This window comes from Tachypleus tridentatus, chromosome 3, assembly GCF_004210375.1.
Source record: "Tachypleus tridentatus isolate NWPU-2018 chromosome 3, ASM421037v1, whole genome shotgun sequence".
Taxonomy (NCBI): Eukaryota; Metazoa; Arthropoda; class Merostomata; order Xiphosura; family Limulidae; genus Tachypleus; species Tachypleus tridentatus.
Genome location: NC_134827.1, coordinates 39,256,373 through 39,272,352, shown reverse-complemented (window position 1 = coordinate 39,272,352; position 15,980 = coordinate 39,256,373). Strand labels below are relative to the sequence as shown.

The 15,980-nt window shown below is 34.9% G+C and overlaps 1 protein-coding gene across 1 annotated transcript in view; it reads right to left on the bottom strand.

Moving 5' to 3' along the window:
* Window positions 1-1,192: 1,192 nt before the first annotated feature.
* The window catches only part of LOC143246725 (uncharacterized), a 28,306-nt gene continuing 13,518 nt past the window's right edge, over window positions 1,193-15,980 (bottom strand). Inside the window, exons 3-4 of the mRNA XM_076493816.1 lie at window positions 3,949-4,093; window positions 1,193-2,149 (exon numbers count right to left, since the gene is read on the bottom strand). Coding sequence (XP_076349931.1) covers window positions 2,140-2,149; window positions 3,949-4,093 — 155 coding nt within the window. The 3' untranslated portion in view covers window positions 1,193-2,139. The remainder of the gene's footprint in view (window positions 2,150-3,948; window positions 4,094-15,980) is intronic.

Sequence of the window (15,980 nt, the reverse complement as noted above, 5' to 3'; positions counted from 1 at the left end):
TCTCCAGAATTAGTATACTTTGGTTTACATAACATCTGATTCATATAAATATTTCAAAGTTTTTCTGTGAAAGTTAACTTCTGTCTTCCTAATTTCCTGAATCTCATTATTAACTTATTTAAATTTCAAGTGTTCAGTTTGAGAACTAGTTTTAAAAAAGGAAACATCTGTTTCACAATTAAATCAAAACCTAATCCTGTTTACTGGTAGTTTAACGAAACACAATTTGGTAGATACATCATACCGTAACAAGATTGGTCACTAAACAGTAGTACACGATCCTCGTGTTTCAACTCGAAGTATCAAGTTACAAAATGTGGCATGTCTCCATTAAAAAATACATTTCTAGATGTTCCTCACATCTAACACATTTGCTCCCAATGTTATGTTTGTGGAATTTCATATTAGCCGAACTTTGTTTTATATCAAATAGTTTTTCTGCCACATTCATGGCTAATAGGTATAAATGTCTTTTTTTATATATATGTAAAAACGGCTCATTTGGGTTAAGAAAATATTTTACGTAGAGGAGCGAACAACGTTTCGACCTTCTTCAGTCATCGTCAGGTTCACAGAGAAAGAAAGAGGTAACTGACCGGAAGCTGACCACGTTTCTTTTTTTTTTAATTTCAAAAAATGAGTGACATGAACCTTTATGAAAGTCCCTTTACTTCCAGAATTATGTCACTTTTGTTTTTGTTCTAACAAGTGGTATATTTTTTGTAATAAATAACCCCGTTGAGAAGTAAAAAACGTTTTTGACAAAGATTTACATTTTAAATGTTCTTGTAATATGTATAGATATCACGTTTTGTATTGTGATATAATACATATGTATACAAGTTTTTCTACCTAAACATTATTTTAAAACCATGAAGAAAGCTCACAAACCACATTTAATTGGCTCTTTACAAATTTATAGTACATTAAATAATGTGCTTAACATGAATTTTACAAAATGTGTCACTCAAATGTGAATTACATGGTACATTACTGTAAAACCAAGTCATTCGTACACAAGTGTCAAGATGACTGTATGTGTTATTGTAATGGTTTCACTAGTACCATAATTAACTTTAAACTGTTCTTAAACGACAGGTAAAACTATTATAGTTACTAGTAGACTGAAAACAAGAGGACAGTCATGATGAATGTTGTTTAGAGATATAATCTCCTTTATGGAAAATGCAAGTTTTCTGTTAGTAAACAGTCTTCATTTTTATTTAAATCATTCGATACATAAATATTAACAACAAAATAGAACAGACTTTTATCGTTAAAAAACATATAAATAAAAACATCCACTTTTTGGTAATGACTTCAATCACAGTAGGCCTCACTATAAATGTCACACGTGTGTGTGTCTTGGCGTTTTAAAAAGTTTTGTATGAAACATCCAAGGTTCCTCCTTGCTAGGTAACATTTTAGTAAGCTGTTAAATGTATTATGTATGTAGCACCAGTGTCAGTGGTTATTTAGGTGATAAGTTCTTCACAATTTAGCTAAGATACATATTCAGTATGAGTACTGAAGCCATAGTTTGTGAGAAGCTAGAAATATGCTTCTCTTATTAACTGACTGTATAAGTGGTACTGTCAAAAGGTAATACTGAAGTGTATAACCTTGAACATTCCCAGAAACATGGTTAAAATATACACAGACTAAGTTGGTTTAATGTATCTCTTATGATAGACTTTATACTCAGGACATGGATAGTACAGACTAATTGTAATTCACGTCAGACTGGGTTGCACCGATTCTGTAAATATATTCAAACTGACTGTATGAGTTATGTGTTAACTGGTTTTGTTAATGTATATTTAAGCTGACTGTGTGGGTGTATATTGAGAAAATGCTCTGTATGTACATTTTGATTTATAATAGTATAGTGTGAACCACATATCTACACTGATTATATAAAGATAATATGAATTAGAATCATACTTACTAAACTGTGAAGTACACCATGCTAATGTTTGTTTTTCAGTTCTGTTTTATAAATAAGTTAAGATACTTATATACCTAAGTTGCAAACAACCGAATCCCTGAAAAGTTAATTACAGTCAATATCTTCTTTCAACACCAATAATGTTTCACATGAAACATCCATACATCTGTTCCACACTCAGGGTTTAGAGTTCAGTGAAACCTGTAAAAGTTTACACATATTTAAACTGGTCTGTCTCTTCAAACATGTAATCAGAACAACAGTTTTATTTCTGATTAATATCAGTAAAAAAGAAACCTAAAAAGATATTAATGTTTTTATAGAATTATGTATTGGTGGTTGTGTTTCTATATACATCTCAGTATATTTGTGAAACTGCCATCTTCTATACCGAAAACACATTTTATGGACTTCAAAATTATCTTTGGGACCATAAACACTTAAATTGGTGAATATTCAGTGTTCTTGGCATGAGGAATCAAAATTGGTTTGAAAAAGTTAAAGACTTCAAATAATTTTATCAAAATTTCTTTTTTATTCAGGTTATTTGTAAATTAGAAAGTTGAATTTTTTAAATGAGAGAATACAAGTCTCCACACTAGTATAATTATAATTTAAAATAGTGGCTTTCATTTGGTTACTATTAAACCCTATCTTGTGAGGAACCTTGATTGTGAAACCATTTTTAAATTACACATATGTAAAGCATCGTTTCAGTTTCTTTTTATTTGATATGTAGACTAATATAGAACAGTGGTTCTCAACCTTTTTTATGCCCTGCACCCCTGAAACATTTTAATATGTTCTCGCACACCTCACAGTAATTATTTATTTAAGAATGAAGGTGGTCAAAACAAATGTTATCTTACACCCCCTGGAACGCTATCTCTTATCCCTAGTTGGGAACCACCGCACTAGAGGAAATAATGTAAACTATAACAAAACAAAAGTATGGTGAATCAAGTTAATACAAATATTAATACTTAGATTCAAGGAACAGAAAACACAACTTACATCATTTGTAAACTGAAGAAAGAATATAGAATTTAAAAATTAAATTTCAACAGGCGAGTGAAATACTCAGTCCTACTGACTTATCAGCAGTAACCCACGATATCTGACTATACAAGAAACTGGATTAATGCTATATAAAAAAATAAATCATGTTGTTTTTTTTACATCCGAGGAGGAAAGGAAATATGAAAGAATCCTTCTACATCCAAACAGAAAAACAAAAAATATACTTCTACAGGAACGTTTCTGGTCTGTTTTCATCATTCAGTTAAACTTATCAGAAGCCAGGCCTAGTGCATTAAGCCTAACTGATAACAGTCGTCCTAGCAAAGAAATTTGTAAAGCCTGAAAACCTCTCTTGAAAATACTCAAATGGATACAAAAGTTTAAAGCCAGCTTGAATAGATAATAAATAAAACATATGTACAACGTTTCAACAAGATAATATAACCATCATTCGAGCTGTCTTCAAATTTTTCTTTTGTATTCTGAAAAGTGGGTTCTTAATCATCACATTAAATAATAGAGTTGTAAGGACAGTAGCATATTATTAGCTGAAATTATGGAATTTAAAAATCTTTGTTATCCAACTGAATGATTTGTTTGTTTGTTTTGGAATTTCGCACAAAGCTACTCGAGGGCTATCTGTGCTAGCCGTCCCTAATTTAGCAGTGTAAGGCTAGAGGGAAGGCAGCTAGTCATCACCACCCACCGCCAACTCTTGGGCTACTCTTTTACCAACGAAAAGTGGGATTGACCGTCACATTATAACGTCCCCACGGCTGGGAGGGCGAGCATGTTTAGCACGACGCGGGCGCGAACCTCGGATTACGAGTAGCGCGCCTTACGCGCTTGGCCATGCCGGGCCCCAACTGAATGAATGAAGCAACAGATACAAAGTTTAAAGAAAACTTTCAACGAGAATAGAAAATATTAAATAATACTTACATTTTTTGTCACTTCATGTTTTTAAGCGGTAAACTTACCTTCTTTGGGAGACAGTAGTCAAGTCCAAGTTGGAAACTATTTCTTCTATGTTTTTCTGGAAGGAATGAGAGGCTAATCTGTTGTAAAGACCCCAGATACTGTTCATCATCTTGTCACTGTAATTAGGTGACGTGAACTGCAAAACTTGACACAGGTTATCGTACATGTATATTTTCATCAATAGATGTTATAAATTATTATCTAATAATTTATTATGAATAGAAACGATCATAACACTCCACAAATAATTTATTTAATTTAATTAACGGTTCATTATTGCGTCTTTATCAATACGCTTTATTTAAATAGCTATAACTCTCTAATACATATTTATGTAACTATTTCGCAGGGGGTAGATGGATGCGTTTTTTACAGTTCCTTGTTGACGATTCTTCGCCATATTTGGAATGAAGGGTTTTTTTGTTTTTTTTATCCGTGAGAGGATAAATGAACACTTGCGGTTTCATATTTTGTGTTTTCGTTTTTACGAGCGTTTTTGCGTATTTTACAATTACATATGATGGAAGCAACTTTTCATAACCTTGGATAACCCATTATTGATTAGAAATTTACATAATTTCCGACAGCTAATAATCTATAATTTATAACAACAAAAATACTCCAGTTAATATTATAAGGTCTAACGAACAAAGTGTCACGTGATGTAATTTATCTAAGATTATACAGCTCGGCAACTAACGCAAAAAGAAGATTTTGATAGAACTTAAAAAAATTTCTCCATTAACATTTGTTTGTAGTGAAATACAATAAGTTATCTGTGTTCTGTCCACCATTGATATCGAAACCCGGATTCTGGTGCTATAAGTCAGTAGACATACTGCTGAGGCGCTCTCTAGTAAGGATCAGATTTGTTAGTTTTGATAGGATTAGCTCACCAACAGACTTTTAAACATCTCTATGCACTCACAATTATAAACCTTTGTTTTTCAGGTATCGATATAAATGTTCGTTTTACAAGAATCTCATATCCCGTTAATTTATGTAACACTTTCAGAAAGTAATCGCTATAAAATTTTCACGTTTGTTATTCTTTCTGTTCTGAATCAGGTTTATTATAATATTGATCATTTTGTGCAACAAACATGTCCGAATCACGTACAAATATACTCTTCAAAAAAAGAAACGTAAAAGGCAAAATTTGAGACATATTGTTAACAAATTTATTCCGGGTAGTTCTGTATGACATGTGTGAAACTTTGCACATTCATTGCTGAACATCCAAAGTCTGCAAAGGCGAAGTCCACGCTCACTAGGTGAAGTTTAACGTCACTCAACGTCAATAACGAGTATGCCCCCCGTGAGCATCAATAACTGCTTGGCATCTCCTGCCCATGGAAGCGATGAGATGACGAATCACATCCTGTGGAATGGCTGTCCACTCAGCCTGCAAAGCTTCTGCAAGCTGAGGTAGAGTCTGCAGTTGAGATTGTCGCCGTCGCAGACGTCGGTCCAACTCGTCCCAAAGATGTTCGATGGGGTTTAAATCTGGTGATCTGGAGGGCCAGGGAAGAACGTTGATGTTGCGGTGTCTCAAGAAAATAGTGGTGATTTGGGCTGTGTGAGGACGGGCGTTGTCATGTTGAAAAACGTCGCTGACGTTCACCATGATGGGTTGCACATGGGGCCTAAGAATCTCGTCGACGGTTGCGTACGGTCTGATCAGAAATCCTACGCAGCCCTGGTATGGTTGAGGCAGTAGACGTCGCAGTGGTGGTCCTATCCCGAAGGTGACGTAACCGGATGTTGTGATCTTGTGCGGGCGTGGTCACACAAGGTCTGCCAGATCGTGGACGGTCACGAGTTGATCCATGTTGTTGGTGACGATTCCATAGCCTTGTGATGGTGCTTGGGTAGCCATTCACAGCTGTGGCAGCATCTGATCGAGATTCGCCTGCTTCCAAGCGACCAATGCCGTTGTTGCGTTGTGCTTCAGCCAGTCTTGGCGTAACTGCATTGCGTGTCGGTGACTTAACACTGAGCTATGGAAACCGAGAACCCGTCACTTTTATAGGGATTTTGCACATGATGCACTTGCAGAACATGCAGATTTCTCAAACAAATTTATTAGACACGCATGCGTTTTGGCGAAAAATCCGATGTTTTCCTCCGTTTTCAAAGTGCACAACTTTTATTGTCATTTTGGTCTGACAATCAGTGCCTTAACACGTGTAACATCACATACTCTGAGCTTGTAACGTTATTACATATATTTCTCTTTAAAATAACAAAAATATCCCTTTTGCATTTCTTTTTTTGAAGAGTATATACCGATGACTGTGTACAAGGAGTGTGACAGAATGACCTACAAATATATCGATAACCGTGTGCAAGGAGTGTGACAGAATGACCTACAAATACCATTTTCTGTTCTTAAGAGAAAGAAAACGTAAGAATTTATTTTTTTATCTTTTTAAAACATGATTTTACATTTTATGTCTCGGATCTTGGAGAAAATGGAAAATTACCCAATAATTTTGTTGTTAGGTAATGACTATCAGCTGTTCGGTAAGAATCGCTTTCGTAAACACTTACTAATTATATAGCTGAAGTTTTATGTTTATTCCTTGCAATGAAGATAATTTGTGCGTGTTTGATTTTAGAAACTTTTAATTTCAAAATTACTTAAATAACAACCTCATGCACCATTGTCAAAGCCCTAAGAGTAGTATTATAGCGGTCCGGCATGGCCAAGCGTGTTAAATCGTGCGACTCGTAATCTGAGGGTCGCGGGTTCGAATCCCTGTCACACCAAACATGCTCGCCCTCCCAGCCGTGGGGGCGTTATAATGTTTCGATCAATCCCACTCTTCGTTGGTAAAAGAGTAGCCCAAGGGTTGGTGGTGATGACTAGCTGCCTTCCCTCTGGTCTTACACTGCTAAATTAGGGACGGCTAGCACAGATAGCCCTCGTGTAGCTTTAATAAGAGTAATACTGGTGTTTATAGCAAGTACAGTTAATTACAATCATGCTTCACTAGCTTAAAAAGTCCCCCGCTGGTACAGCGATAAATCTACGTATTTACAACGCTAAAATCAGGGGTTTGATTCCCCGCGCTGTTTGCTATAAGAAAAACACATACACGCGCGCTAGCTTAAAAAAAAGTGCTCACAACTAAATAAATATTATTATGGCGTTCGTTCGTCGGCGGCCTTTTTTATCATTACCTGATGAAAATAATTCGAAGTCTGGTCCACGTAAACCATGGTATAGTGAACTTATTTATTTCCTTTTTTAATGTTTCGACAAATGTAAACATTAGTACACTGTCGTGGCTTGTTGTAGGCCAACGTTACATATTACGTTAATTAATGCAAAGCGAATATCAGCTCACTCGTACAAAGCAACTCATATGCTTTAGCAAAGACAGGCTCAAATACTACCCTAAAACACCATGACTGATTCAATTATCTATCTTAACATCATTCTACACACTTCAGAACTGTCTTATATTTATAATACAGCTTCGGCCATGCCAGAACACCTTGGGTTGTTTAAAACTTTCTAGTTGTTCTACGCTCTCTTTCAACGCCCTCTAGTTAATTAACAAATTACAACATAAAAAAAACAGCTTATAACAATATCGTAACGTTATCAGTACTAAAAACGTTAGATTAGATTGTAATAATTAAATATACATTTCATGTTTCTTTTAAATTTGAAACATTAATTATTTCCCATCAGATAGCGCTAGTTATGTTCTGGATATAAGGTTCAGCTCATCTATTGAGAAAAGGGGAGAGAGTCCAGAGCTAGTCACCGAGCAAGTCAGACGTGCCAATATGCTATTCAGAACGAAACGTTCATCCTCGCCAGTCAGGCCGTTAGTGCCGCCTGTAATCGTCGACGGCTTACCGCCGAACCTCACGCCGTACCAAGTCGCCACGTTTATCGCCCGAGCCAAGCCTGGGGCGAACATCGAACCGTCCAGGACCCGTATTTTACGCCGGGGAGGAATCCTCATCCAACCAGCCACTACTGCAGACCAAACCTATCTGTGCCAGCCATGGAACACTGAATTGAAAGTGAGCTGTTCCCCTACTAAAAGTCCAGTCAATCTTTATTCTGTATTCCTCAGGGGCGTCGACCCATCAATTCAACCAGAAGAAATTAGACAAAGCATAGAACCCCAAATTCAAGCCAAGGTATACGCAGTTCATCGAATTTATTCTAAGAACAGTAATCATCCCACACACTTCATGAAGATAGTGACAACATCGAAGTACAGTGCCGACTGTATTTTACGAGATGGCTGTTATTATCATATATTTCATTTTAGAGCCGAACGCCCACATCGACGACCACTCAACAATGGTTCAAACCAAGCACCCAGATATCGCAAACAACCAACGGAAATCTTCCAACATGAAAATACCAAAATTCCGCCGAGTCAAGACCGTATTAAAAGAAACATGAAGACGGATTCAGACAACCCAACTCAGAAGACGACAACACCCATTGTTAGCAACACGCCAAGTTCCAGCAGTTCAAGAAAGAAAAAGGACAGTTCCTGCCAGACTTCAATCCTAGTTCCACAGAATTTAACAACCAGCCAGACTCAAACCATTACGAAGATAACCATCTTCGACAGCACAAACTGAAAACAATCTACCTCCACGCAGAAAACTCAAACCAAAATCTCGAGAAGAAACAAAGCATCACAGACCAGCGAAGAACAACTCACGGAAGAACAGCCAGTAGTTCCACCACCAAGACCACGTTTCTCAGTTGCACCAATGGGCTTCAAGTGTGGAAACAAGTTCATAATGAAGTTACCACCCGATCTAGAAGACTGCAGCTAACAGTTTCCAAGTATACCACCAACATAGTTCATCAGTTGTTTTTTTTTTTCTTTTTTCTTCCCAGCTACTTCCGGGCACGGTCTGGGTAGATTATTCGGCGCCCAGGCCGTGAAAGTGGGTTTTCTCGGGGTACTCCCATTCCCCCCCTCCCCACAGCAAAATCTCTGGCATCGGACCTGTAAGTCCCAGCCTCATTCGGAAAAGGGCCATTTACCCAGTCAAGGGTATCTAATCAATTACAGTAAATTTTAAAAACCAATTCGCCAGCCGCCAGGGTTCTCCATCCTCGAGCCAAGGTCTGGCTCACTTCACTTTCGCTGCTTTCGTTCAGTTCTCCCGTCCTTCCTCTCACTCACAAATATTTTTGAAATGTTAAAAATAAAGTAAAAATTCCATGGATATTTTAAAACATTTCTCACGTAAGGGGACGAAGAGGAACTACAAATTTCCTGAACACCCCAGTTGGAGAGAGAACTCTTCTGATTTCTCTCTCTCTAAACTGAACCCCTGCCACGTTAGTTTAGTTTAGTTTTTTGAGAAAAGGAAGCGAAAACTGTCTGAACACTATCTAATATGACACATACACTTCCCTTGTTGGGTCTTAAGTCTTAAAAACCAGAAAGAGTCAGGTGCGTCCAAACAATTTCTCTATCATTGCAGATCATAATGGTCTCGGTAAAGTGGTCGCAGTTACAAGATAATGTTAAAATAATCACTGCATGAGATCAGAGTAACCCGCGCTTTTGTGACCCCTTTCAGGTCAATGTCCGTGTAAGTATTTCTCATAATATTTGGTGTATATAGAAACAGTTCTCTTTATCTCGTTATTACAAAATCCTGTATTTAGAGAGCTGTTCCACTGTCATTACTTTTTAATTCCTTGAGAACACTGTCAAAGATTCCAGTACGACACATATCAGGAATAATAATTTTGAAATAAACGCAATATCCCAATTTGCTCGTAGAGGGAGTTGCATCTAGTAGGAGAAGAAATAAAACTCTCCAGGTCGTCAAGAAACGAAATTCTTCCAGGAGCAAACAGAAATAAACCTTCATTAATCATGGAACACGGAACGTTAGAACAATGTGGAGGGTGGGGGGTAATTAGGAAGTACCAAGAAATAAACTATGCACATCCAAATGGACATTTTGGGACTCTGTGATGTACAGCAGATGGGTGAAAGATTTCGACAGTGATGGTGTAAGAGTCATCTATGCTGGAGTGTAAGAAAGCCATGGAGGAGAAGGTGGAGTGCCTGATAAGACGACAGCAAAGGATATATGTAGGAAAACGTTCTGATCATTCAGGTCTAATGCCCACATCTATCCACAATGAGAAGGTGATAAATATAGTTTGATGCAGAAAATGGAAATAGTTACATGATTATTTTTGGTGATTGGAATGTCGCTGTAGGAAAAGGAAAAGATGGTAAAGATTGTAATGTAGCTGTAGGAAAAGGAAAAGATGGTAAAGATTGTAATGTAGCTGTAGGAAAAGGAAGAGATGGTAAAGATTGTAATGTCGCTGTAGAAAAAGGAAAAGATGGTAAAGATTGTAATGTAGCTGTAGGAAAAGGAAGAGATGGTAAAGGTTGTAATGTAGCTGTAGGAAAAGGAAGAGATGGTAAAGATTATGTAATGTAGCTGTATAGGAAAAGGAAAAGAGATGGTAAAGGTTATGTAATGTAGCTGTAGGAAAAGGGAAGAGATGGTAAAGATGTAATGTAGCTATAGGAAAAAGGAAGAGATGGTAAAGATGGAATGTAGCTGTAGGAAAAGGGAAAGATGTAAATGTAGCTAGATAGGAAAAAAGGAAGAGATGGTAAAGATTGTAATAGTAGCTAGGGAAAAAAGGAAAGAGATGGTAAAGATGTAATGTAGCTATAGGAAAAAAAGGAAGAGATAATGGTAAAGATGTAATAATGTAGCTATAGGAAAAAGGAAAGAATCGTAAAGATTAATGTAGCTATAGGAAAAAGGAAGAGATGGTAAAGATTATATAGCTAATAGAAGGAAAAAAAGGAAGAAGATAAGTAAAAGATATAATGTAGCTATAGGCTAAGGAAAAGAAGGAAAAAAAAGATATAGGAAAAAGGAAAGATTAAAGATGTAATGTAGCTATAGGAAAAAGGAAGAGATGAGTAAAGATTATAATATAGCTATAGGAAAAAGAAGAAGATAGGGAAAAGGAAGAAAAGATTAAGGAATAATGTAGCTATAGGAAAAGGAAGAAGAAGATTAAAGATTAAGGTGGAATGTAGCTATAGGAAAAAGAAGAGATGATAAAGGTTATAATGTAGCTATAAAAAGGAAAGATAAGTAATAAGGTAATAAGTAATATAGGATAATAGGAAAAGAAGAAAAGATAAAAGATTAGGAATATAGCTATAGGAAAAAGAAGAGATAGGTAAAGATTAATATAGCTATAGGAAAAAAGGAAGAGATGGTAAAAGGGGAATGATAACTTAGGAAAAAGGAAAGATAAAAGATGGATATGTAGCTATAGGAAATGTAGCTGTGGAAAAGGAATGGTAATAAGGTGGATATGTAAGCTAGCTAGGAAAAAAGAAAAGATGGTAAAGATTGGAATGTAGCTATAGGAAGAAGGTAAAGATGGAATATTAGCTATGGAAAAAGGAAGAGATGGTAAAGATATAATATAGCTATAGGAAATAGGAAGAGAAAAGATGGTAAGATAAGAGCTGGGAAAAAGGAAAAGATCAAGTAAAGGATGGAATGTAGCTATAGGAAAAAGGAAGAGATAAGCTATGATAGGCAAAAGAGAATCGTAAAGATGGAATATATAGCTATAGGAAAAAAAGGAAGAGATAAAGGTAAGGTTATAATGCTATAGGAAAAGGAAAGAGATGGTAAAGGTTATAATGTAGCTATAGGAAGGAAGGAAGAGATGGTAAAGGTTAATAATGTAGCTATAGGAAAGGGAGGAGAAGATAGGTAAAGGTTATAATGTAGCTATGGGAAAAGGAAAAGATAAAGTAAAGATTATAATGTAGCTATAGGAAAAAGGAAAGAGTAATAAATTAAAAGATAATGTAGCTATAGGAAAAAGAAGAAGAAGGAGTAAAGGTTAATAATGTAGCTATAGGAAAAAAGGAAAGAGATGGTAAAGGTTTGTAATGTAGCTATAGGAAAAAAGGAAGAGATCGTAAAGATGGAATGTAGCTGTAGGAAAAAGGAAGAGAGATAAATAAAGGTTGGAATGTAGCTATAGGAAAAGGAAGAGATCTATTAAAGATGGAATATGTAGCTATAGGAAAAGGAAGAGATGGTAAAGGATGGAATGTAGCTATAGGAAAAGGAAGAGATAATGATAAGGTGTAATGTAGCTATAGGAAAAAGGAAAGAGATAATTAAGATGTAATGTAGCTATAGGAAAAGGAAAAGATCGTAAAGATTATAATGTAGCTATAGGAAAAAAGGAAGATATAATTAAAATTATAATGTAGCTATAGGAAAAATAAGAAAAAAGATGTATAATGTAACGCTAGCTAAAATAGGAAAAAAGGAAGAAGATAAAAGGAGGATATAATATATAGCTATAGGAAAAGGAAGAAAGAGAAGTAAAGAGAATGTAGCTGTAGGAAAAAGGAAAGAGATAAATAAAGGTTAATGTAGCTATAGGAAAAGGAAAGATAGGTAAAGATGGAATGTAGAAATAGGAAAGAAAAGATAAGTAAGATATGTATCTGTAAGGAAAAGATAATAAAGATGGAATATAGCTATAGGAAAAAGAAGAAGATAAAAGGAAATATAGCTATAGGAAAAAAGAAAAAGATAAAAAAAGATGGAATATAGCTGTAGGAAAAGGAAAGATAATATTAAGATGGAATATAGCTATAGGAAAAGAGGAAAGAGTAAAGATTGTAATAAGCTATAGGAAAAAGGAAGAGATGGTAAAGATTGGAATGTAGCTGTAGGAAAAAGGAAAGATATATGTAAAAGATATAATGTAGCTGTAGGAAAAAGGAAAAAGATAGTAAAGAAGTAATGTAATATATGGAAAAAGAATCTGCTTATAGGAAAATGGAAGTAAGATGGTAAATGGAATCTATATAGGAAAAAAAGATGGAAGAATGTAGCTAGGAAAAGGAAGAAGATAGGATGGAATGTAGCTATGTAAGGAAGAAGTAAAGATGGAATGTAGCTATGGGAAAAGAAAAGATGGTAAAGATAAGTAGCTGTAGGAAAAAGGAAGAAGATGGTAAAGATATAATGTATCTATAGGAAAAAGGAAAGAGATAAAGGTAAAAGATTATGTAACTGTAGGAAAAGGAAAAGAGATGATAAGGATTATAATGTAGCTATAGGAAAAGGAAAGAGATGAGTAAAGGTTAATAATGTAGCTATAGGAAAAAAGGAAGAGATGGTAAAGGTTAATATAGCTGCTGGAAAAAGGAAAGATATAAGTAAAGATGGAATGTAGCTATAGGAAAAGGAAGAGATAAGTAAGATGGAATATAGCTATAGGAAAAAAGGAAGAATAGGTAAAGGTGGAATATAGCTATAGGAAAAAAGGAAAAGAAAGTAAGGATTATAATGTAGCTAGGAAAAGGAAAAGATAAATTAAAGGTTATAATGTAACTATGGAAAAGAGAAAGATAAAAGGATAAGTAGCTATATGGAAAAAAGGAAAAGATAAGTGAAAGGTTGTAATGTATAGCTATGTAGGAAAAGGAAGAGATGGTAAAGATTGTAATGTAGCTGTAGGAAAAGGAAGATATGGTAAAGATTGGAATGTAGCTGTAGGAAAAGGAAGAGATGGTAAAGATTGTAATGTAGCTGTAGGAAAAGGAAGAGATGGTAAAGGTTGTAATGTAGCTGTAGGAAAAGGAAGAGATGGTAAAGATTGTAATGTAGCTGTAGGAAAAGGAAGAGATGGTAAAGATTGTAATGTAGCTGTAGGAAAAGGAAGAGATGGTAAAGATTGGAATGTAGCTGTAGGAAAAGGAAGAGATGGTAAAGATAATGGTGGTTACAGTCAGGGAACTAGAAATGAAAAACGTGAAAAACTGTTTGAATTTTGGTTTCTTTTGAATTTCGCGCAAAACTACACGAGGACTATCTGCTCTACCCGTCCCAAATATAGCAGTGTAAGATTAGAGAGAAGACAACTAGTCATCACCACCCATTGCCAACTCTTGGGCTACTCATTTACCAACGAATAGTGGGATTAAGTGTCACATTATAATGTCTTCACGGCTGAAATGGAAAGCATGTTTGGTGTGAAGGGATTCGAACCCGCAACTCTCAGATTACGAGTCCAACGCCTTAATCCATCTGGCCATGCAGGGCCAGACAGAAAGAAGGAACAATCATGGAACAGGTTAAATATGCAGTGATGAAATAAAAATGGGCAATGAACGAGTTCTCTGTTGTTTATAACATTAGGGATAAAGACAAGTGAAGGAAAACTGTGTAAAGGAATGAAAAAAAAGAAAGAATGAAAACTGTTTATGTAAAGGAATGATGAAAAATGTTTATGTAAAGGGAAAAAAACTGTTTATGTAAAGGAAAAAAACTGTTTATGTAAAGGAATGAATAAAAAAATGTTTATGTAAAGGAATGAAAAAAATGTTTATGTAAAGGAATGAAAAAAATGTTTATGTAAAGGAATGAAAAAAATGTTTATGTAAAGGAATGAAAAAACTGTTTATGTAAAGGAGCGAAAACTGTTTATGTAAAGGAGCGAAAACTGTTTATGTAAAGGAGCGAAAACTGTTTATGTAAAGGAATGAAAAAAACTGTTTATGTAAAGGAATGAAAAAACTGTTTATGTAAAAGAAAAAACTGTTTATGTAAAGGAATGAAAAAAATGTTTATGTAAAGGAAAACTGTTTATGTAAAGGAATGAAAAAATGTTTATGTAAAGGAATGAAAAACTGTTTATGTGTGAAAAAACTGTTTATGAATGAAAACTGTTTATGTAAAGGAGTGAAAAACTGTTTATGTAAAGGTGAAAACTGTTTATGTAAAGGAGCGAAAAACTGTTCATGTAAAGGAGCGAAAAACTGTTTATGTAAAGGAGCGAAAACTGTTTATGTAAAGGAGCGAAAACTGTTCATGTAAAGGAGCGAAAAACTGTTCATGTAAAGGAGCGAAAAACTGCTAATGTAAAGGTATGAAAAAAAACTGCTAATGTAAAGGTATGAAAAAACGTTTATTTAATAAAAAAAATGAATCCAGAGAGAAGAACAATGAAATGAGAATAAAAACAATTCAAACAAAATACAATATGGTGGTAAGGGAATTCTGGCAGTTAAAGCAATACAGAAAAAAAAAGATTAAATTTACTGTATAAAACAGTGAAACAAATTACGACAACCTAACTCAAGAAGAAAAGAAAGGCAGAAAGAGTACGTTGAAAAGTATTGAAAAGTTAGACAGACTTGAAATAGAAAAGGTAGAAAGGGTGGACTAAAACATAAAGATTCTGTTAGGCTTAAGATTTAAATTACTACATCGTTTAACGGTATGAAGACCGGGATGGCAGAAGGTATTGACGAAATTCATTGAAAAAGTACAAAATTATTTGAAGAAGGAACAATAAGTGAATCCATCGCACTCTGCAACAAAATGTACCAAAGAAATGTATAATCATCAGACTTTATGAAATTGGTAGTGATAACAATTTCAAACAAATCAATCGAAACTGACCTCCAAAATTTCAGAATAATTAATCTGAAAACATATATATCACAATTATTTTAAAAACAAAGCAAAGACATACATAGTGAAAATCGATTTAGGCTTTGGAAATGACGTAAAACAAGAGTAATGTATACTATTTATGGAATGAGATTTAGGCTTTAACAGAGATGTATTTATCTATTTCACAAATTTTGAAGAACCACTTGAAAGAGTAAACTGGAATATTTTGTTCAATGTACTCAGAATTGTTGGTATGGACTGGAAAATAGAAGACTGATTGTGGCTTTTCACACGAGTCAGACAGCAACAGTAAGAATAGGTGAAGATGAATTAGACATTGAAGTAACCAGAAGAGGTGTAAGTACATATTGTCATCAACACTTTTTACTTCGAAGTAGAGATAATGGTGAAGGAACAATGAGAAAACATTGACTGAAGGAATAATTATTGGAGGACAAAGTGTAATATCTTACATGTTTACACATGAAAAAGCAGTGCTGATTAATGTAGAATAAGGGTTACGAATTTCAGTTACGAAACT